This window comes from Haliaeetus leucocephalus, unplaced genomic scaffold, assembly GCF_000737465.1.
Source record: "Haliaeetus leucocephalus isolate CR32 unplaced genomic scaffold, Haliaeetus_leucocephalus-4.0 Scaffold598, whole genome shotgun sequence".
NCBI classification, from domain to species: domain Eukaryota; kingdom Metazoa; phylum Chordata; class Aves; order Accipitriformes; family Accipitridae; genus Haliaeetus; species Haliaeetus leucocephalus.
In genome coordinates this window covers 2,461,133-2,484,133 of record NW_010973034.1, presented here as the reverse complement: position 1 = coordinate 2,484,133, position 23,001 = coordinate 2,461,133, and the positions used below count along the sequence as shown (strand labels likewise).

The 23,001-nt window shown below is 39.1% G+C and overlaps 2 protein-coding genes across 2 annotated transcripts in view; one reads left to right on the top strand and one right to left on the bottom strand.

The window, feature by feature from the left end:
- The first annotated feature begins 473 nt into the window (after positions 1-473).
- On the top strand, positions 474-14,453 carry POLR3G (polymerase (RNA) III (DNA directed) polypeptide G (32kD)). Its single transcript, XM_010578086.1, has 5 exons — positions 474-593; positions 2,533-2,662; positions 12,872-12,939; positions 13,813-13,950; positions 14,367-14,453. Exons 1-5 carry the CDS (start codon positions 474-476, stop codon positions 14,451-14,453), a joined length of 543 nt encoding a protein of 180 aa, XP_010576388.1.
- Positions 14,454-18,567: 4,114 nt separating this feature from the next.
- LYSMD3 (LysM, putative peptidoglycan-binding, domain containing 3) overlaps positions 18,568-23,001 on the bottom strand; it is a gene marked incomplete at its 5' end in the record, with an annotated part of 4,914 nt that continues 480 nt past the window's right edge. Inside the window, one exon of the mRNA XM_010578085.1 lies at positions 18,568-21,064. Coding sequence (XP_010576387.1) covers positions 20,459-21,064 — 606 coding nt within the window. The remainder of the gene's footprint in view (positions 21,065-23,001) is intronic.

Below are 23,001 nucleotides of genomic sequence, written 5' to 3'. Positions count from 1 at the left end.
AAGGATGAAGAAGCCATGAGTGACAAACACAAACTGGTTTTTGGAGACAAGTTTAGAAACTACAAAATGTATTCACAGAAAGTTCTGGGTCCTTGAACTTTTTTTCCCCTTCCCCATGCCACCCCCCACCCCGCCTTGTTTCTGGTTCTTCTGTCCTGGTTGAACTCAAGTCAGTGAATCTCAGGTGAAGAAGAAGAAAGTTTTAAATTCCTTGGTTAGGAGATAATTTCAGGCATGCAGAGGTGGCTAGCAGAAATGAGGAAAAGGAATTGATTTTAGGCATGCACCAAATTTATAGTATGTGGAAGAAAGTTAGATGGGCATTAAAAATGGCTTGCTATTTAAAATTATCTTTGAGAGTGGTTTTAAAATTACTGTAATCTTTGTTAGACATTAATTTTATAGGTGCATGCATTTGATACATGTAACAAAAACATATCTTTAAAAAACTGTAATATTTTCAGTTACTCCAGATGGCTGGGTCAGGTGCAGGAAGAGGACGTACTGCATTTACCTTCAACATTGACGCTCTTGGCTTTGGTAAAGGCGCAGCTCTGCCTGATACCGTGTCTAAGCCTCCACCAACATATCCTGTAAGTACAGCAAGTATCTTAAAGCACAGTCTCTGTGTTTAGGTAAAGTGTATTCACTCTCATGTTTAGATAATGTAATGAAATACAAGAACAACTCTAAGCACTTTAGGTCAGTTTTGAAGTATTTAATGTAAATTATTTGTTTTCTTATTATTACTTCCTATCCCTTTGCTAACTGTTGTATCCTGTATTTAACTAAATTGCTTGCAAGGTGTTAATTCGTTAAAGTACTCGTCGTGGATTGGTTTTCTGGACATTACAGTAACAGAAACACTGGATATCTGAATTTATTTGAAATGGAGTTACGCTAGTCTTTGAAGCTGGGAATGGATTTGCTGATTTTAGAAATTTACTGTTGATGCAAATGTAAAAGATTTTGGATGATTGTCTGGTACCTCAGTAGCCAGCATTTGAAAATAATTTGAGAATAACTGAAAGATATTTTATGTAATTAAGGAAACTTAATTGAGATTTGGCATTTGGGATGTATTTGAAAATTAAACGGGAAGAAAGAGCATTTTCTGACTGTGTTTTGCTATGCAGGGAAGCTTGGACAATTTTGAGGTGGAAAAGTAGTCTTAGAATGTTGCAGTTTTATATAAGAGCACTTCCCAGTTATGTCAGGATTTGATCAAGGTGCATGAAATTTTTCTCAATCTCATGTTATGGTACAGAACTTGCAAGTTTGACATATATTTGGTGCTATGCTAAGATTTCTCTGAACAGTTATTGCACCCAAGGTTTTGCCTTACTGAACCAGATGTTATATATCTTCTCAGTCTGCCTTTACAATTAAGTTATGTGATTTCATTGATACTAAGCCATCTGTAATTGTTCCTAATGTGAATGTTGCAGTCTGCTTGATAGCACAAGGAAGCTGAATTCTGTGTGAACTGCAGCCTCTGCAGTTACAGTCAGCAGTGAGTGGATCAGCCTTGCAGGAGAATTACTAGCCCCAGTGTATCTAATGTATACCATGGAGAAGTTAGAGATGCTTTCTTCCTTCTGTGAACAGAGTTTCAGCAATAAATTAAACTTGTCGGGAAATCTAGTGCCATTCAAAAAAATCAAAGTTAACCCAGTGGCATAACTAGGAACAATAAAAATTGCAAGAGTTAGATTTAATGACTGGGCAGTGACCAAAAGTATATTACAGCTGTTGACTGACTTACAGTGGAATTACTTTAAGCAGTGAATTGTTGCTATTGCATATTGCTAATGGACACATTCTGAGTTCTTACAAATTTCCTGTAAATGCAATTAGAAACCCAATTAAGGAGCAGCAGCTTACCATCAGCAACATTAGTGATTTAAAATGTTGGCCAGCTAGCAAATATAGCTGGAAGCAGTAAACTCTGTTCGTGCTCCAGCTCTGGTACTTGTGATAGCACTCTGTGCTTTGCAACCTCCCACATAGGTATTGATTGTGCACCATCTGTTGTGTGAGAGAAACAACATCCATTCTGTAATTTTGTCTCTGGCTCCAGTGTTCTTAAAACTGTTTTGGGGGAGTCCATGTGATTCAGAGTGATCATACTTAATGTAGTTAAAACACTGCTTTAGAAGAGGTTAAGGCCAGCTCTACTCTGACTGAGGAGGGAAGCAGCAGTTTTTGATTGAGCTAGGCTGGTGTGAAAAAATGCTTTTGGCAATTAAGAGCTTAGCATGACTATGAATGACTATTTCACAGTTTTAACACTGTTTTTTTCTTCATTTCTTGATACATTTTTGCAGAAAGATACAGCGAAGTTATAAAAGGTCCAGATTTAGTTGTAAACATAGTTATGCATGTCAGAATGCAATGAGGTGTACTTGCCAAGTAGCATAATGCATAGTTGTAGTCTTCTGTGATTAGCTATGTTTGTTGTAGCTTTTGTTAGTGTTCCTGTATATTTGATGGATATTAAGACCTTATAAATAATAAACATAATTTGTACAGAGTACAGAAAATAAGCCAGTGCCTCTGAAAACAGGAGAAGATGAAGATTACATGTTGGCCTTAAAACAAGATCTTAGAGCAACTATGAAACAAATGCCATATTTTTTGGCAGTAGAAGAAGATCGTGAAGGTTTGTTTGTGTGCTTTTTATTTTTATTTATGTCTTCAGTAGTTATTATTACATGAAGGATAATGTAGTGAAATGCATGTGTTGAAGATGTATTTTGTACTCATAATGAGGAATAATAATTGGCAGCTTAAGATAATAGGGAATTTTTCTTCTTTTACACTTATTGAAGTTGTAGATCACACCTACAAGTGCTGTAACCAGAAAGCAATTACTGTGTGAAAAAGAGAGGTATCACACGTCTGTTCCATATGATATACAGTAAGAAATATTTAGACCAAGTGTATGCAGTCCTTTCAGTTATATGCTAACCAATACAAGTGAATGCCTTAAAATGCCTTAAAAATTTTGCACTGGAGCAAAGAAGTCTGTAGTACTAATGTTGAAATTTAGCTTCCATTTTAATTGTGTAAAGACATACTTAAAATAATCAATGCTGTATTTAATAGCTGGACATTCTAAAAGGTACTAATTTTTTTTCCCTGAAGTCCATTCAGGAAAGATCGGTAAGTATTACTGACAAGTCACCTGAAATACGAAGATCGAGATGAGGATAAGTAATTTACTGAGGTTCACATCAGAAGCAGAGCTGGTTTATAAGCCAAAACTTGATTTTATTCTGCTTGACCTAAGAATGTCTTTTGCTTTTCCATAATTAAAAATTAACTGCTTTGTTATTGTTTGATAACAATAAATGCTCTGCTGTACTTGGCATCCAGTCATACACCATTATACTGTTAAAATCCAAGCTTCCTGGTCAGAAAACTGAGCTGGTGGGAATGAAGGAAAGGGGAGCAGGGTAGAAGGAGTTTAGTGTCTGTTCACCTTGCTGTAGGGGCATTGTAAATCTAGCAGTCACAGGAGGTTATTACTTTGAGGAGTGCTTCTTTTCATTTGTGATTTTTTTCCTAGTTCTATCATCCTCCTGAGTGCTTGTTCTGAATGGTATAAATGGCAAGTGCTGTTACAGAAAAATAGGAAATACAACATATTAGGAAATGCCGCATGTGTTAGACCCTAGGCCCAGTCAGTGCGATAGGCAGTCGCTGAAAAGCTTTCTAAACATGTTTGAGAAATCTGAAGTGGACAAACACTGGATACTCTTTTCCTTGCTATCTTGAGCTGATTTTGAATAATGAGAGCTGACTTGAACTCTAAAATGTGAGGTTCAATTTCCACCCCAAAACCATCAGAATATTTTCTGACTTAATATTCATGATGTCGATACGATACAGGTACATAGTCCAGTCCCCTCTGAGTTTTTAGTAATTTTTGTTCATGGCGTAGTGGTGAATTCTAGAGGTTTTGAGACTGCGTGCAAATTTGTTTTTTATTAGGCTTTGAATGTAGCACTGATTAACACACCTTATTCATTGTCCACTTGTTCTTGTACTAAAGCACTGTTTAAAATGGAGCAGCACTCTGCAGTGTGAGCAGTGAACACACTGCTGACCAGACGTTGCGGCTCACAAAATGCAGAATGCTTCCTCTGACCTGCAGCTGGAGCCCAGCAGCCACTGGGATGCAGCAGGCAGCTGTAGTGCAGCACAAGCACAGGGTCAGGGTGGACCCTGAGGATGCGGCCAGGTAAAACCTTGGTTATGAGGCAGGGAGAATAGATCTGATCTTAATTTCTAGATCCCTTTATGATGGTAGAATTCCAAATTACTCTTTTATCACATCTCCTCTTTCATCTTCTGAGTAAACAAATTTCTGTCTCTTTGGATTCTCATCTCACTAGAGGCTTGCCGTGCTCTTGATCTTTGTCAGGCTTGAAGTTTGCTATTTCTGTTTGAGGCACAAAAAAGGGAAACTGCTGTGCTTGAGAGCCGGTCAGGGTTATTTCCAAGGAACCAGCCACTTTATGAGAACTTACTGTCTCTCTTTTCCAACTTTGCCTCATGTGACCGTTCGTACTGTTCACCTCAAAATCGTCTTTGTTTCTGCAGCCTTCTTTCTGAGATGGAGCGATCGATCTCTGTTGCTGAGTGTGCTCCTTAGTAGCACTGCCAGCTTTGAAGACTGTTTTTCTACAAAAACTGGCAGCTGCAGGGAAAGCAGGTAGACAGCCACTTGATAGACTCAGATAATGCTTCCAATGTTCTCATCTCCCCAAGGGTAAGTTGGTAAGTTGAGGTAACTTTTTACTGAACCTTTAGTTGTAGAAAAATGCCTCATCTGAGGGGTGGGGTGTAATTACATCAGTAGTGGTCTGCAGCTTAAAAAGTTTGCTTTCATCTCAGTCACAGTATGCAGTTGTCTCTGGGACTGCATTATGTGGCAGAAGTGGCTTACCTTTAAGAAAATTGCTTTCTTGCCCCAGGGTAGATTATTTTTAACTGATCTTTTCTGTTACCTCGTTTACAGCCCTTTGCTCCCTTGTATTTCATCAAAACATCTGGTGGAACTAAAGGAGGGGGACTGTGGGCTGGAACTTCTAAATTGGCTTTGCTACAAGAGCAAGTGGATTGTTTTAAACCCTCAGCACAACATCGGTGAGCCAAAGGGTCCTTTGAAGTGTGAGAAGGGAAACATTTTAATTAGTTAGGACATAGCTATCTATCTTTCATTATTCAGGTAGTAAATGAAAGCCACATCTAATACTACCTGGCAAGTTTGATGTGTTAGTGTGCCATATAGAACAGATTTTCATCATTCAACACTCATTTTGAGTAGCAGGTGTATGCTACAGTAAGTTCTCTATTTTCTTCAACTCATAAGCTATGCATCATTCATATTTTTTCCTGTAGGTGTATCTGCTATGACTGGGTGACTGTCATCTTGGCACTGGATTGGAATTAATTCATTAGCTGTGAGTGGCGAGAGTCAGATCTATTTTTTTACTGATGACATCAGCAATTAGTACTTCACTAAAGAGCCTTGAGCTGAAATCAAAACTACTAGTTTCTTTCCCTTTCTGTGCAGTTTCCTGCAGCATCTGTGAAGGCCACCTACATTAAATGCCTCTTGAGACACTGTCATTTTCAATGCAAGCTTTTTGTTGCACAGTTCAAAGTAGGTCTTCTGTTTGCCCTCGTCATAGCTAAGTTTAAAAATGAGCTTCATTTCTGATGCCTTCCTTCTCCCTTCCTTTTCTCTGGTGAGTATGTTAGAACTTCTTTGACTGCAAAGGTCACAGTTTGTTACCATTTTTTGTACAATACCCACAAAAATTATCCCTGCTTGGGTAATGAGTTATTAGTGCAATCAGAGTCAGTAATTTCGCAGTAAGTGGATTTTGCATTTGGGCATGGTCATTTGCTAAGAAAAAAATGGGACTGATTTAAAAAACCTTAAGTTTGATACTGCTTTTGTCATTAGAGATTGCACAAGAAAGTTTTTTTGCAGTATAAATGGATGTGCTTACACTGTATAACTACTGTATTATTTACAACACGTTTCTCAGTTTAGTTCTTGTGCCTGGACAGAGGTTGAATGGGCTAAAATGTGTTGCTGCTGTTTACGACACATCTCTGTTATGCTGCAAAGCTTTGCCATTGCAGAAGTACTTGAAGTCTTGGGAGTTGATCATGATCAGTCTGAGATGCGGCCTTCTGAGACTTGGGAATTCTGGATACTCTTTATGATTAGCATAGTGGTGATAAATGTCACTGACTGGTTTTGTAGCAGAGGTTTGAGTGTGGAAACTCTTGAAGAGTAGAAGAGTTAGCATTCATTTGATGTTTCAACCTGGTTTCCCTGACTATATCTGCATTTAATGTTTTCATGCTTTCCAAGGATAGAAGTATAAATTACAATAATTTTGGAGGGCTGGGTTTTTTGTTTGGTTTTTTTTTGGGGGGGGGGGGGGGGAGGATGTTTTGATTGAAAGGAGATACCCCCAAAATGCAAAGCAATATTTGGGGTTTTGCCTTTTTGAAGGGGATATAAAATCCAGGTCTTGCAAGTACTTAGCAAATTATTAGTCCTGGGAATTAGCATAAGAACTGCTGAAAGTAGTGACATTTAACTGTTTTTTAAGTGTTTGACAACAGCACAAGAAAGTGTTCAATGTGGAATTAAAAAAACACACTGTATGTTTAGTTACAAGAAAATATCATGGACAGTGCCTGGAGTGCCTTTTTAATTAATTGAATTCAGTAACTCTTTTATCCTTCTCTATAGTAATTGAGAGGTATCGTAAAAAGTACCAGAACAGTGGAAAGGAGCATCAAACATGGACCCCGGGTAATATCTGAGATTATCAAAGGCTAATTCTTTATTAACCTGTGAAATGTTCTGCTCTTTTAAATGTTTGATTCACTATTTTTCAAGCAATAAAAAAGTATGCAAATCCTTACCAAGTCATGTGTTCCCTGTTGAGGGTTATGCCCTTTGCATGTTTTCAGATCAAGGCGAAGTATTGTTTGTGGAAAAAAAAAAAAAGAAAAAAAATCTGATTTTATTTATTTACTCAATTGAAACAACTGATTTGCAGAAAAAATGCAAGCTTTAGCGCTCACTCTAGCTTACATTCTTCCTTACTTGCCAAGCAGATACCAGTTTTGAACTGGGAGCAAACATTGATGTTACTAAAAAAACCCCAGACTGATGTCTCAGTCACAGGTAGCTGGGTTTTATAACATTGAACTTCCACAATGCTATCTGTATAGCTTGCTACTGCAAACTTAGTTATAGAATGTAAACAGAAGGGCACGGGGGCCACTGGAAGAGCTGAACTTTGTCTCTTTGGGGCAGATGCCAGTTGTCGTTAAGTTAAGTGACTGAAATGCTAGTCCTCGCTTGCGTTCCTCAATTTAAAGTACAGCTACAATTCCATTAAACTGTTGTGTGCTAAAACACTTAGGTGTGCATGTAAATAGGACCAAGCACAACAGGAGCCCCTACCTTTCTTTGGTGGGTGGCGGGGGGAGGATTGCTGTTGTAAATCGTTGTTCATATGTATTAAAGCTATTTTCTGTACAGATTGGAGAAGACTCCCAAGAGAGGTGAAGCCAAAGAAAAAGACCAAAAAAGGTATATTATATATTTTTAAGAAGCATTAAGTACGCATCAAGTACACACTAGTTGAGTGGTAGAAGATGTACTGGAGCTGGTTAGGGGAAGAAAATGGTAGAAATGTTAATTAGTCTGAATAATCAGGGGGTTTGGCAGATTTTTTCTAAATTTATTAATCAGCCTGTCTTTTGTGGTTTTTGCTTTTCTTCTGTAGGATGTTTTAAGTTACCGGAACAGATTTTTTAACATATGAGTTATGTAACGGTGGAAGATTAAAAAAACCATAAAACTTTTTGTTTTGAAAGTTTGTATCTTTAGTCAACAGTCTTCTTCAATGAATAGCTGGCTGTTCAGATTTCTTTATTTTGGGTTTCTCAATTATCTTGTTTATGATTTGGTTGACATGCATTTTTTAAAGCCTTTTATTAAAGGCTTAATTATTAAAGGCTTAATCATGTGATTTAATAAATCACATGATTTAATGTAGGTTATTTTCTATTTTCTCTGGTTTTACATTTTTTGTTTATTTTCAGCTTTCTTCTGCAGAGTTGTGAACCAGATCCTTCAACAGCAGTTGGAGCTGGTATTGCTTGTTCTTACAGGGAAATCTTTTCTATTACACAGCGTCATACGTGTATTTGTTTTTCAAAGTGTTTTTTAGTGTGCATGACTGTTATTTTAAGTTCTCTGTAGAAATCTGTTGGTCTGTTGATGTGAAATAACCCTTGGTCTTCGGTATCTAGCTGTCTCATATATAATTGTTTATTTTCTTGTTCTCTTTATCCAGTTTCATATGTCATTTTTCGGTTCAAGGATAAAATAGATAAAGAAGTGTGCAGTAGTCATGGAGACTGGCTCAGCTGGAAGCTTTGTTCCTTTTAAGAGCGTCATTGAGAATCATGGTACTAAAGGTAGACTGCCAGATTCAACTGAAAATTAAACACTTATCTGCAAAATCTCTAAAGATTAAACCAGTACATACCTACTTTTTTTTCTTTCCGGAAGAAGAAACTGCATTGGCTTTTATAAGCCTATATGTAATAATTAGCTCCTCAAGATCCAATGAAATCATAAATGCTGATTTATTATTCCTTGTTACTATAATGTGATTATCATAAACAAAGAGAGAATCACTGCTCACTGTGGAGGATTTTTCCTCTTTATGTTGTGCCAGTTTCTCTATCTGCTCTTAAAAGTGCATTTTCTTACATAGCTGTAATGGCAAAGATCAGCTGACCATCAGAATTTGATTGGATTAAAAAAATAGGTTCCTCTAAAAGCAAAAATCATGTGGTTTTAGTTTAGGGTTTTTTGAGAATCCTGATGACACAGAGGCCCTACAAAAGTCATGTGACTCAGGAGGTTTGTAAATAGCTAATCAGTGACACATTAGCCCTTCTGGTACATATTTTTATTGTATTTTGAGGACAGCCATCTTAGGTGACACTTTATAACCGAGTGGAACAAAGGTGAGGGAGTCAACAGAATCTGCATGGGAATTCAAACAGGCTTCCTACCATTCTACCATTGTAGATCATAGAATCATTTAAGTTGGAAAAGACCTTTAAGATCATCGAGTCCAACCATCAATGATGCCCACTAAACCATGTCCTGAAGTGCCTTGTCTATGCGCTTTTTGAATACCTCCAGGGATGGTGACTGCACTACTTCCCTGGGCAGCCTGTTCCAATGCCTGACAATCCCTTCAGTAAAGAAATTTTTCCTAATATCCAATCTAAACCTCCCCTCCCACAATTTGAGGCCATTTCCTCTTGTTACTTGGGTGAAGAGACCGACCCCCTGTTGTGGTTTAACCCCAGCCAGCAACTAAGCACCACTCCCCTCCCCCCCAATGGGATGGGGGAGAAAATTGGGAAAAGAAGTAAAACTCGTGGGTTGAGATAAGAACGGTTTAATAGAACAGAAAAGAAGAAACTAATAACGATAATGATAACACTAATAAAATGACAGCAGCAATAATAAAAGGATTGGAGTGTACAAATGATGCCCAGTGCAATTGCTCACCACCCACTGATCGACACCCAGTTAGTCCCTGAGTGGCGATCCCCCACCCCCACTCCCCCCAGTTTATACACTAGATGTGACATCCCATGGTATGGAATACCCTGTTGTCCAGTCTGGGTCAGCTGCCCTGGCTGTGTCCTGTGCCAATTTCTTGTGCCCCTCCAGCTTTCTCGCTGGCTGGGCATGAGAAGCTGAAAAATCCTTGACTTAGTCTAAACACTACTTGGCAACAACTGAAAACATCCGTGTTATCAACATTCTTCACATACTGAACTCAAAACACAGCACTGTACCAGCTACTGGGAAGGCAATTAACTCTATCCCAGCTGAAACCAGGACACCCCCACCTCACTACAACCCCCTTCAGGTAGTTGTAGCGAGCGATCAGGTCTCCTCTCAGCCTCCTTTTCTCCAGACTAAACAGCCCCAGGTCCCTCAGCCGCTCCTCATCAGACTTGTGCTCCAGGCCCCTCACCAGCTTGGTTGCCCTTCTCTGGACACGCTCCAGCACCTCCATGTCTTTCCTGTAGTGAGGGGCCCAAAACTGAACACAGGACTCGAGGTGCAGCCTCACCAGTGCCCAGTACAGGGGGACAATCACCTCCCTGCTCCTGCTGGCCACACTATTTCTGATACAGGCCAGGATGTTATTGGCCTTCTTGGCCACCTGGGCACACTGCTGGCTCATATTCAGCTGGCTGTCGACCAACACCCCCAGGTCTTTTTCTGCCACTCTTCCCCAGGTAGGTGGCAGGAGTGGTTTGGGGATGACTACACAGTTAGATTATGGGTGTTGTCCCAAAACTTGTGGGATCATTCACTGGGTGTGCAAGCGAATAACACACAGTCAAGTTATTAGCTATTTCTGCTCAGAAGGGGGTGCCAGGGGGTGACCCCACAAAGCTAGCACACCCAGCACTAAAACAGTCATTGATTTATACATTGTAAATTAGCATAATTACCATCTCATTGTTTATCAACCTTTTACTGCTACCCATAATTCTGTATCTTAAAGCTGATTGGTGTATAGTGCCTCATCTTCATTTAAAGGTGCAGCGTCTTTTAATTTTACTGTGCAAGCTCAGTGGGTGAGGGTCTTAAGGTGGAGGTGGGTATCCAAACTTCTGGAGGTGTGGTCTTCATGTTATAATTAGTTAAGTTCACCTAAAGGGCATGTTTTCACCTGGTACAGCCAAGCTTCTTGGGCAACTAGCCCATTGAAGTTTCTGGTTCCTAGTTTTAGGTCAGTTTGTTCCTTCTGTTCCATTGTCTTGTCGAGAGTTACTTACCCAAGTGATTTACATTGATTACTTATCTTTTGTTCCCTGAGTTTATAAAAAATTACAACCATAAAGATTTCAGTATCACAGTGACGGCTTCATTTTGACACACCTCTCCTTCTCCTTTTCTGTTTTCCCTGGATGTTTTAACCTAAGACTTGACCACCTGCCTTCTTGGTGACAAAAATTCAGGTAGAATTCCACATCTCTCCCACACCTTGGGCTGTGGACCACAGTATCCTAGATACCAGCAGTGCTTGCCAAAAAAAACCACCTAAACTATCGACTGGGTTCAGCTTTTGAAGGCCAGCTATATGCATATGTATGTAGCAATCACTTGGGCATTTAAGCCCAAGTACTGCAAGAACAGGTATTTGGAAAGATTAGATTGTATTCCATTGTACGTGGATGTAAGGAGCTGTTTTGCTTGAAGTTCTACTAACGATGGGTCAGTGTCTCTAATTTTATGATAAGCTCCAGAGATGCCCAGCATTTAAGGAAAGATCTTGCATGTCTGTTTTCATTTCCAGGCTGTTTGTTCTATAGGCATTATCTCCAAAAGCCTGCAGGGGGTTGTACAGAGATGGTAATTTTGAATCGCACTTTCCACTTGTTTTGTTTAAAAGCCGACTTCGTTCTGAATGTGTTTGCTTTGATACTGCTCCTATGTTATTACAGAGCAGCTTGACTCCCCTCAGCTCTGTGCGGTGCTTTTGTCACATAATCCCTTCCTGGGCAAAACGCTGAAATGAACTGAATGTTATTTATGACAAATGCTTTTGACAAAATACAGTTGTCTTCTTAGCAGGTCTTAGTGTTCTGCTTCCTTAAATATTACGCCAGATAAAATACATAACCACATTGGGTTACTATCTGCTCCAGAAAGGATATCCCTTCCATCAATGCACACTATTTTTCTTTCTGATACCACTTAGTGCAGCCTAGTGTAAAAAAGGTGCCGGTTACATCAGCTCACTTGTCTGAAGCTACCTTGTCCATCAGAAGCTGTGTAGCTACACCAATACAGCACTTTACACAGGCAGTTTTACCTTGCTGAGAAGACCTAATCTGTGTTAGGTGCAGCTCTGTGTTTTAAGTTTCATGTGATCGTGCTGAATATAGCAGGAGCCAAAAGGCAGTTATGTTGTGGAAACAGGACGTCTCACAGGGCTCTCTGTAAATGCTGTAACATCTCTCGCTCCAGAGCTCTTTGTCTCTCCTTATCTATTGGTCAAACTGCACTCCTGGAATTGGGGCAACATAAGTTTAGGGTGCTGCAATTCAGGTATCTCTTACCTGGGAATATGGAATGCTATTTTTGACCTTCACTCCACCATATAGTTAAGTAGCATAATGAAGTTGGATTATAGGGAGTAACTTGATAAAAGATTATGTTCATGAATCAAGGGACTAGGTGGAAATACGCACTGTGGACTCATCAGATGAGAGCCAACTGTGGTCCAAAAGCCAACGAGCTGCAGTAACATGTCTACTGTGTTGGAGCTAATAAACTGCTGTCTGCCTTTTTTTGATCTGTCTGAAGCAACCAGCTGTCATTAGTGTGTTGCATAAAGTAGTAACATTAATGAGTGTTTATCTTTTCAAGATGATGAAAAATAACAATTGAGATTTTGTTCTAGTTTCTTAGCATACTGTTAGTATGTAGGTGAAAAGTACTCTGTGAAGCTGAACATCATACTTTGGCCAAACCTTTACTCAACTACCTGTTCAAAGTGAATTTCAAACTGGCTATATAGGCATCACTTAACATAAGTTGGGCATTTACACCGCCATGAATGGTATAGGTCAAAGTCTAAGGTAATTTTAATACAGACGGTACGGGATTTCCATGGCATACTCAAGAGGTAAGGTCTTTAAGAGCAAGTAAAAGGAGAATTTGTGTTCTTCCATATTAAAAAAATAATAGTGGTGTATTTTTTTTCAGCAGGTGCAAACCCAAAAAAGGCAAAAAGTTTTGAGTCTAAAAGTAATCTGGATGTGTTGAAAAAAATTGAGGTAAGATGTGCATACTCCTTCTAAATTGTACAACAGAAATTGCTGAAGGAAAATGAAACCTTTAGTATGTTTTTTGGTACAAATGGAACAACCAGAGCACCCTTTTTCTGGTCTGGTCTTGTTACTCTGACAGACAACTGTTCTGCAACGTGGTAGCATAAGGGAGAGGATAAGGATAGAGCCTGGCTGTGGAGAAACTATTATCTTTGCTCCTGTTTGAACACAATGACCAATTGTTCTGCACTGGCTAACGATGTAGCCTAATTGTGAACAGCAGAGCTACTATTAGAGCTTATGAAGGAGGAACTGATGCCAGAGCTTTTAAATCTACTGCTGTTTCACCAATCTACTGATGTTGGAAGTTAAACAATTTACTAAGTTGAGAGGGAAGAAACATATAGAAAGAGAAACTTAGGAGGAAAGTGACCTTGGTTTTGGAGGCGACTACCCACCTAGCAATGGGAAGCTTAGAGGTGAAACAGCCTTGTATGTTTTCTCTTGGTGATCCATCAGTTGTTTGGTGCAGATACACTACTATATATAATATGTGGTACTGCTTTATCAAATATGACATGGTCTTCTACTGTCAATTATTCTAACAGTGGATGGTAAAGGGAAATCATCATCTCAATTTATTACACAAGACATGCTTTTTTAGACTTCAAGTCTGATGGCTAATGCTTGATCAAGTAAGTCTGTATGAAGTTCTCGTGCTTCACATCATGTTGGTTTAAATATTGACAAAAAACATTTGCACAGCATTGTTACGCTAGTTGTCTCGCTGTTAACTGCAGCATAACATTTTGGTAGTGTGGAGGATATGCTGTTGCTGTGACATGGGATTACCTTGTAAAGGAGATTGCCTTGTGACAGGAGTTAGAAAAGAAGGATGATGTAGAAGAAGAAAAATCTGAAGATGAGGAAGACAAGAAAGAAGATAAACCAAAAGACAAAGAAGGTGATGATGATGAAGAAGAACCAGAGGAAGATGATGAAGAGGAGCATGAAGAGGTATAATGTTTTCCTATTTACACAAAGTCAGATCCCACTCATCGAGTTCTGTGTTGGCGCTTCTCTGACGCTGAGGGAGAGTTGTAGTGAGAGGCATTATTACATTAATTTTCTTGGCTGCACTGCATTGTGTTGTAGTTAATTTAAGCAGGTGTTTTAGACTTGTTACTCCCAAAGAGCTCTGAAAAAAGATCTTGCAAGCAGGAATGTGTCCTGCCACAATCAATACGTACAAACTCTTCCTTCATAGATATCAGAACTTAATTACAATATTCTCCTTTTTGATTCCCAAGAAATAAAACTCCTATTACTGTTTCAAGACATGGGTGCTCATGTGCAGTTTAAAGCATGTTCCTTTCATAAATTGTCTCCTCCACAGGTAAGAGTGCTAGATGGTTTTTTTTCATTTTGTTTAGGAAAATGACTACATTTCTTCATATTTTGAAGATGGAGATGACTTTGGTGATGGCAGTGATGACAATATGGATGAAGCAACGTATTAGCTATTGTTGCTAAGTGCTCAAGCCTTACACTACTTGAAGTAGAATTCTGGAGGTAGGCTGAGTATCAACAGAACTAATGCTTTAGCTCTGTTGGATTCAAGTATACTCTCCAAAAACACACTGAACAATTCTTTTTAATTGTACTATGCTGTAAAACAGGATGTGGGATCCTTTGTTTTGTTCTTTTGCCAAACGTTCTGCAGACATGCGCCTTTTTAAGGTTCTCTGGAATGTCTACTGATGGAGTAAGCTATATGCCATTGTGTTGCCTCTGCACAGAAAAAGAATGTATGCATTTTAATCCAAATTGTGCCTAAGCATTTGCACTAGTCAGTTCTATGCTTTAGCAGTCAAATCTTGAAAATAATAGTGAAATTCTTGATGACTGCAGCAAAAAAGAGACATGGCCTTTATGGGTGTAAGCTGCTGTATTTGGCAGCTGACTTCTCTGAAGGAATTTATGTAGCTTCTGAATTCAGGTGACAAACTGACAACTAAGCACTTTAATATAAACTGACTTGAAAGGACCTTAGTAATATAGCCAAAAAACATTATGAGAGTATTTTGAAGAGCTATTATTCTAGTTAAAAGAACTCATAATTTTTAGTATTTTGGTAAAAAGGACTATAATATTTAATTGAATCATAATTAAATATGAATCAGCGTAAGTAGTAATTAAGGGTCGTTGAATTTAGAATGAATATAAGGCAGAATTTAAGATTGAGAAATTAGGGAATTCTGGTTTTCACCAGTGGCACACAGACAGTGAAGAGAAGTTCAGTCGTTCACCTCAGTTTCTCTGCCTCTTAAGGCAATACTTTCTTACCTCACAGACCTGTTAAGTGAGATGGCAGATGATAGCTAGCTATGTAATTGTTAATGCATTTATTCACTTTCCTACAGAACAAACACAACAGAAACTTAACAGACAGCAAATCAATACAAAAAAACCAAAGATGTACCAAAAGAATGTGGTGAAGTATTTTGATGGATGAGGTTTTAGTTAGGAAAGCAAAACAAGAATGCTGAGAATAACAAAACCATAATGTTTGGAACATCAATTTTATTTAAGAATCAACAGCTGAAGTGTAAAAAACTTATTCCTGAGATCAGATACTTGACAAACAGTGACAGAGCATTCCCCGTGTCCTGTTGTCTTTTGATAATACAAAACATTACTGGTCAGTGCTGTTATATTACTGTTGATCAGGGTTGCTGCTGCTGTTGTTTTTTAACTTTCTTAAAACATTCTGTTTCTGATAACTAGTGCTATTATAGGTCTAATGAAAGAACAGTTTTAAAACAAAGCCAAGTCTTTTATCAGCAAAGGGAACTACAGAAGTTTTCCTTGCAAGTTTGGCATTCTGTCAAGCAGCACTTTACCTCACTGGTGACTGGAAAACTGTACTGCATTACTCTATGAACTTCTGTGTGCAATAAGAACTTATTCCTTAAGGTGTAGCTTTCAAGTGTTCTAATAAAATACATACTGGATGTAAAGGAAGTGAAACTAAAACGCTATGCAGGTCACACCTCAGAAGTATACCAATTTTATTTTGAAGTGTTCATACCTATACAAATAAAGTTTAATAAACATTCTGCTGCATTGCAAAGGAAATGTATTCTCTCTGTTCATTTTCTTCTAACATCACACATGCCAGCAGTCGTTTCCTGAACACGTGTGCCTGTTTCTTGCATGCGATATACAAGAGAGAGACAAAAGATGTTGTGAACAAGGTGAGCATGCTGAAAATTAAATTTGGTTGCCTCAAATGTAACTAATATTATCTTCTACTAGCCATTCCCCCCAATGCAAGGTGAATAGGGAAACTCCTTGCCTGTCACACAAGGAACACAAATAGATGGCTTTTGCCAGACAGAACCAGAGAATTAACACTGGAAAAGCATTACTGCATGAGTTAAATTTTGTCACAAGCTGTGGCTTGCCTGAACAGGTACAATACCTTGTTTTGTAGCAGACACTAATTCTGGAGGACCAATGACTTTCTTCATTCATCATACTGCTAATGGGAGAGACAACTGCCTCCCTGCTGTACTGTTGAAACATACTACTCTAACATTATTTCTAACAGAAATCAGGTCCTTTTGAGACCTTTAAAAGGTGAACTATGGTCACCTCCATCCTCCAGAGGGAACTGCAAAGTCTTAGGATGGACCCTCTAGGACTAGTTTAACAATGGCAAATGAGGCCAATGCTTACAAATGCGCTAAGTTCTGCAATGATACAGCTCTGTGCCAAGGCACTTCTGAAATGAAATGAGATTGTGCTGTTCCAGAGGTGTAACGCTTGCAGCTGCTTTTATAAGCTGATTTTCCAATTGCTTAGAATTTATTGCAAGACCATAATGTTGATAAAACCTAGACTGTTCTTTGGGTCTCAGCAAACTTTGGGTTTGGACAGGCATGTATGCAAATCCCATCTTAATAGCACGGCAGACAAACATGGCTACTTCATAAAAGGCGGCACTGCTTTTAGTGTGTAGGTATCCATCTAAGAACTTCACTGATCCCCACCTTCATGTTTCCTGCCTATTTCTTAATCCTCATTTCACAGAACTAACAAATTCTCAGAACTTTATGCAGACAAGTTCCAAGTTCTACAAGGCACCACAGGATAAACCACTAAGGCTCCAGTTATGTTATGCTAGATGTTAACGCTATACACAGCTACTGCCAACAAAATACCTGTTGGCCAAGGATTTTTATTTTAGATCATACACAGAAACTAGCTAAAACAAATACAAGCAGTGGCCTCCTGTAATAAAAACATGCAAAGTATATAGAGCTAAGAATACATTATATGCACCACTTTCACTGCAGTCTAAAATAAAATCTTTATTTTACGTATATTACTTAACGTTCTTCTAAAAGCAGAGGAGCAGAAGTATTGAAAATAAGACTTGCGTCCTCATTCAGGACTATTTTACAAAGTTGTATTTTCAGCCTTTATAAAATAGTTATACAAAGTCTGTTAGTGACAACATACTCCAAAATATAGCAGATTTAAAGCATTTATATTTTACATGATCCAACAGTGCAATATGCACTTGAATTTAAAACCAACTTCCTGATCAACAATGTGTTGTAATTAATCTAAAACATGATTTATCACTCAGTTGTGGTTTTGTTTTGTTTTTTTTTTAAACAAGTCATTTCCTAAAAGACTAGCTTTACAGATTTTAACTTAAATCAGATTTAAGTTCCATACAGAGCAGTTACCCTGTTTATTCAGGGCTGACGTCTGATGATGCATTGCCAGTTCTGTTGTACTTTGGCAAAAACAGTAGAGATCCCTGCATCCTGCAGAAAGCAAAGCCAGCTGATGCTTGTAGATTACCAGTACCAGGGAGTCCTACAATCTCAGAAAGAGAACTACTGTATCTTCTGATAAAGTTAACTCTCTAAATTAAAAATACGCTGTAAGAAACTTGCTACATAATAAAATAGTAAAAACACGCTAGGCTCTTGGAACAGTCCAACAGAACAGCTATCCCTTGTGTTTTTCTAATGACTGCTTATCCTCAGGTAAATAAAGGCCTGTCACACTCAACTCAGTGACAGTATGCCACAGGCCTTCCACCACTGTAAAAACCCAAAGGCTGAGACGGATACGCTGGAGAACTATTCAGCTGTGCCACCACAGGACGAAAAGCAACAGTTAACAACCGATCCCTTTTTCTCACACATCAACAGGACAGAGACCTTCGTGACCGAGTCAAACCACAACTGAAGTTCACTTCTGTACCGATGGCAATACCCATTAGTTCAGGTACGTGCAGTAAATTGGGCTTATGTTGCATCATGATAGCTAATTTCATATTCTTTGAGAAGAGGTTTCAGAAACAGAATGAAGGGGAAAGAAGCAAACCAGCAAATACACTTGCAGCAAAGAACTGACACATTATGTACGGAGTTTCAGTCCTACATAGAAAACATCTGTCTTAATGTACTAAAGCTCTGTTGTCTGGACTAAAGCAAGTCACCTTCTAAAGTTTTAGCCGTAGGAGCTCTATCACATTAGCCACCGTAAACTGTTCTGCAATGCCGAAAACAGCCTTACCCAGAACCGGTACTTCAATATTCATACTTGTGTTACTGGCATGTACTATTTTAAAAGATCTTTGAGAACAACTGTTAGGTGAAACATGAAGTTCATGCCTGTTTGCAGTCCCTCTTCTAGTGTGGAAACTGAGCAGTCTCACTATCTCCACAGACACCACTTCGATCAAAGGGTTAAAGAGCCACAGATCACCATTCACAGATCCAACTGTACAGCATTTCCCTTCAAGCTTTGGCCTGCTTCAATTTCAATAGGATACATTAGAAGTTATCCAATTCATGTCCACACACGTGGCATGCCAGGAAGAATATCTGTCCCACTTCTTGGGGCAACAGATGCCCCAAGAATAGATGGGGCATGAGTCTTTACTTTCAAAATTTAAGTTGATAAAGCACTTTGGAATACCTCCAATAGTAAGGGAACACTCGCTTCATCAGATTTTTTTATACTGTATATACTCAGTCGAAACATTCAAAGAAAAGCTTATAGTAGTAGTTTAAAGCATAGTGATTATTTTTCCATTTCTCTTTGTAAGTCCTATTCAAGTCAGTTATCTTGGGCTTTGGTAGCATATGGTACTTTGCACAGGGCAATGGAAATCCTACTCCACAAGGCAAATATAACAAAAAAATTACAGGCAGCGTCTCAGTTTTTATTTAAAAATATTCTCAGTACACAAGTACCTCCTTCCTTCTGTAGGAAGGCTCCAGGATTATTTTTTTTAATCTTGTAGCATTTTCAGGTTGGGAAGAAAACGGGAAAAACAAGGTTGTTCATGAAACCCCAAGTGAAACATATGAGAACAGAGTGCTTGATGAATACACTACTATGAAGAACAAGCCTGAAGCTGCAACTGGTCTATTCTGCTGCAATTTAAGTTTCTTGCTAGCAGCCATTAAATCTCATTCAAAGTTTTCTCAGAGCTTTCAGGAAAAAGTTAGTGTTTGAGGTTCCTGGGCACACAACCTTTAGCATACTCAGTACCCACATGACTGCTGTCTGAAGAATCAGTTGGTCCTGAACTGAGATTAACTGGAAAGGAAGAAAAAATAATCCATTGGCATAAAATAAGGACTACTGAAGCAGTCACAGCAAGGTGCCACACATTTGCACTTCTTTCGTCTTATCCACAGCTGACCAGATGAGAAGTGCAGGCCAGTCCAGTCCAGTTTTCAGTAGGATACCACAGAAGGATGTAAAGTTTCAGCAAGACTCTCTGAACTGTGTTGAGGCAGCGTCACACACATAAAAAACAAATTATCCTACTGCCTACACTGAAAAGTACTAAGGAGTGGGTTGACCACAGGCACAAAATCTGAAGATTTCAGCTTAAGTATCAGCTACTGCATCTATAGAAGTCACTTTTTTTAAAAAGAACTTCAAAGTGGCAATTAATTATGGAATGATTGGATTTAAAAAAAAAATATATATATCTTACTCTACAAGATTATGAGAACCCAGTTTTAACTGACAACTGTAAACCTGATAGTAAAATGTCAAGTGTACTATGCATTCTATAAATACTTTAAGATGTTCAAAAGTTAGATATCCCCAAATGCCCATTTTAGGGCTGTAAAACATACAGTGAGACTCCTCATGTGTTATTTCAAACTACATTTTTTCACCTCATCATTAATTAAAAAACATACGCCTATCAAAATAGAAAAAAGTGCAAAGCTTCACAGACAACTTTATACCTTAATTTATATCCCAATCTTGCATTAAGATTGCCTGTCTCAGGCATAGTCAAAGATTACATGACCCACAGAAATATCCTTGTACTGGAACACTGCCCATAAAGGCAAGTCACACATCAGGACGCATTTTCTCTGCGTTCCAGATGTGTTCTGCATTCTGTGGTTTCCCCTTTATCTAATGGTATGGTATGTGTCCATGAATAACAGTTGCCTGGGGTCTTCCACTGTTAAGGCTGAAGGTCTCCTTGATTATCAACATTCATAATATTTGCCGGATTTATTCCATTTTCTATGTGTTTCTGATGTGATGCTGCTGTGACAAACAAATGGGAAGATTCCATTGTAGAATGGTGACTGACATCTGCTTTCACTAGAACTTCATAATACAGGAGATAGAAAACTGGAGTTACTATGCCAATAATCAACATAATCACTACAGCTGTCCACCATCCTATACCCCAATCTGCTCCATAGTAAGGATCCTTGCATTTTTTAGTTTTACCATCAGTGTCAAAACAGATCTGTTGGGCTGCTAAGGCAGAAACAACTTCATTAAGATTCTCTCTCTTTGTATCATTACACTTCACTATTTCTTCTATATCTCGATCTACTTCTTTTAAGAAGTTGCCAGCAGTCTCATTAGCAGAGAATTTATCAGGTGACATTTCCTGCATTTCTGGGGAACAGTGAGCAGGCCGAAGGACTGGTCTTCCTTTTGGAGAGACATGTGTTTCGGTCAACAGGCTGAACTTTTTCACTGGAATTTTGATAGACCTCAGGGCAAAAAAATCTTGATCGTTGATAAGATTGTTAACTCTCTTGATGTCTGCAACCTAAAAATAAAAACAACAGTTTAAATATCAAAGCCCCATTGAATCGAAACACTTTATGAGTACTAACTACATCCTTGAGAAACACAATTCTTCCCTAATGAAACAATGGCAAGGCCTTTGTTTTGCCCTTTCTTTTTTTTTTTTTTCCAACCAGACACCCATTCAAACAGTATGAAGTGAGAAGAGGTCAAAGACCAAATCTGAACAATGTTAAAGTAAGAAGGTAATTATGAGGTAACAAACCTCCTCACTTCAGATAAGAAGACTGAAAGTCACTGCACACATATATTCACTTCATGTATATTCATCTATCAGTGGCAACCATCCCTCTGAAATCAATGGGACTTTACCTCAGTGTTTTCAAACAAAGTCAATTACTGTGGGCTCCTAATTAAATTCAAAACTTCTGAGTAAGGAATATTAAAAATTACAAGCCTCCAGTTCCTCTAGCCACAGCTGAGATTTGGAAACTCTTTCTGCTTCTGGGGGCTAAGGCAGAAACCAACTGTAGCTTAAAATGGTCATCTTTCCCTCATCAAGCCAGCTCTCCCCTTTCCCTATTCTTGCTCAAAATGAATCTTATTTTGCTTTCAGTAAGTTCAGATTTTAAGTCGAATGTGAAATGCTCTGCAAGGATTTAAGTGCCCATGGAGAATTACTGGCTTCATTCTCAGACAGTAACTCCCTCAACATGGAAGGCACAGCCACAAACCTCACCATAATGAAGTACTTAAAAATCAGTACTTTTTTTGCAACACCTGGTAAGCACACAGAATTGTGCCCCTTCTAACATGCACAGTACCCGAGTTCGGCTCCTTCCTGTCCTCACTGGGAGCACATCTACCTCAGAAGAAGTTACAGACAGAAAACAAGGTAGTCAAGAGACCCTTGTTGCTGTGACTGCTCCACTTACAACACAGATGTGGCCAGAAAAAGTAGGTTAGGGCGATCAGTGCCTACTGCCTGCGCTAACCTTGTAACATCGGAAAGTGTTTCCCTTTCTGTGACAGTGGTTACTTGTTACGTGTACCACCCCAAATAAATCAGATAAGCATGAAAGACTGCCAAATGCAGCATTCACCCCACTGATTACCGATTCCACCACAACCCAAGTTATGCGTTCTGCCTAAAGCCCTGGACCCCTCTTCCACATTCTCCATGAATTTCCAAGAAAGAGTGCAACTCAGTCACCTTTTATTTCTTATCTGAGGCCTGATCTAGTAAGCCTGCTCAAAATACCTAATTGTGGTGGGTTCTGAAGCCAAGAATCGGTTCGTGAGGCTAAGGCCTGTCGTTATTATGAAACGGTTACGTCAAGACTTTGGTACCTAAGCTCACGACAGGAGGCCCCTAATTTTGTTTCCGCATGAAGAATTAGATGACAACAAGACTTCTGTAAATATGGATTTTGAATTTGACTAGATTTGACCTCTTGAAAACTGCACAGTTAGCAGTCAGTCCACCAACACGCACAGCTGATGCCCTGTTAAAACTGGATACGTGCAAAGGCTAACGCCAACCAAGACAGAAGCCTCTGCCTTAATTAGTCGTGGCCAGCCAAAGGTACCGGGTAGGAAGAACGTTCGCCAGACTAATTTAAGAACTTTTAGCGAGAAGTGCTCGAGGTCTGAGCACCAGAAGGGAACTCTTGGGTCCTGTGGGCAGAGAGCTCCCAGCGGTCCCACTCGCTCGGATAAACGTTTAGGCAAGTTAGCAGAATTTAAAACTACAACGAGGGGCTCTTTTTTTGCCTTCCCTTAACGGAATCTGGGCTCCACGCAAACCCTGCAGGCGATTCCGCGATACCCTCCCGATCACCGAACGCCGACAGCGGAGTCGGCGCTGGCCGAAGTGCCCACGCGTGGCGGGGCAGGAGCGTAACTTGTGCCGCAAGAGCCCGTGCCACCAGCCTAATCGCACGTTTGCTTCTTACGCTC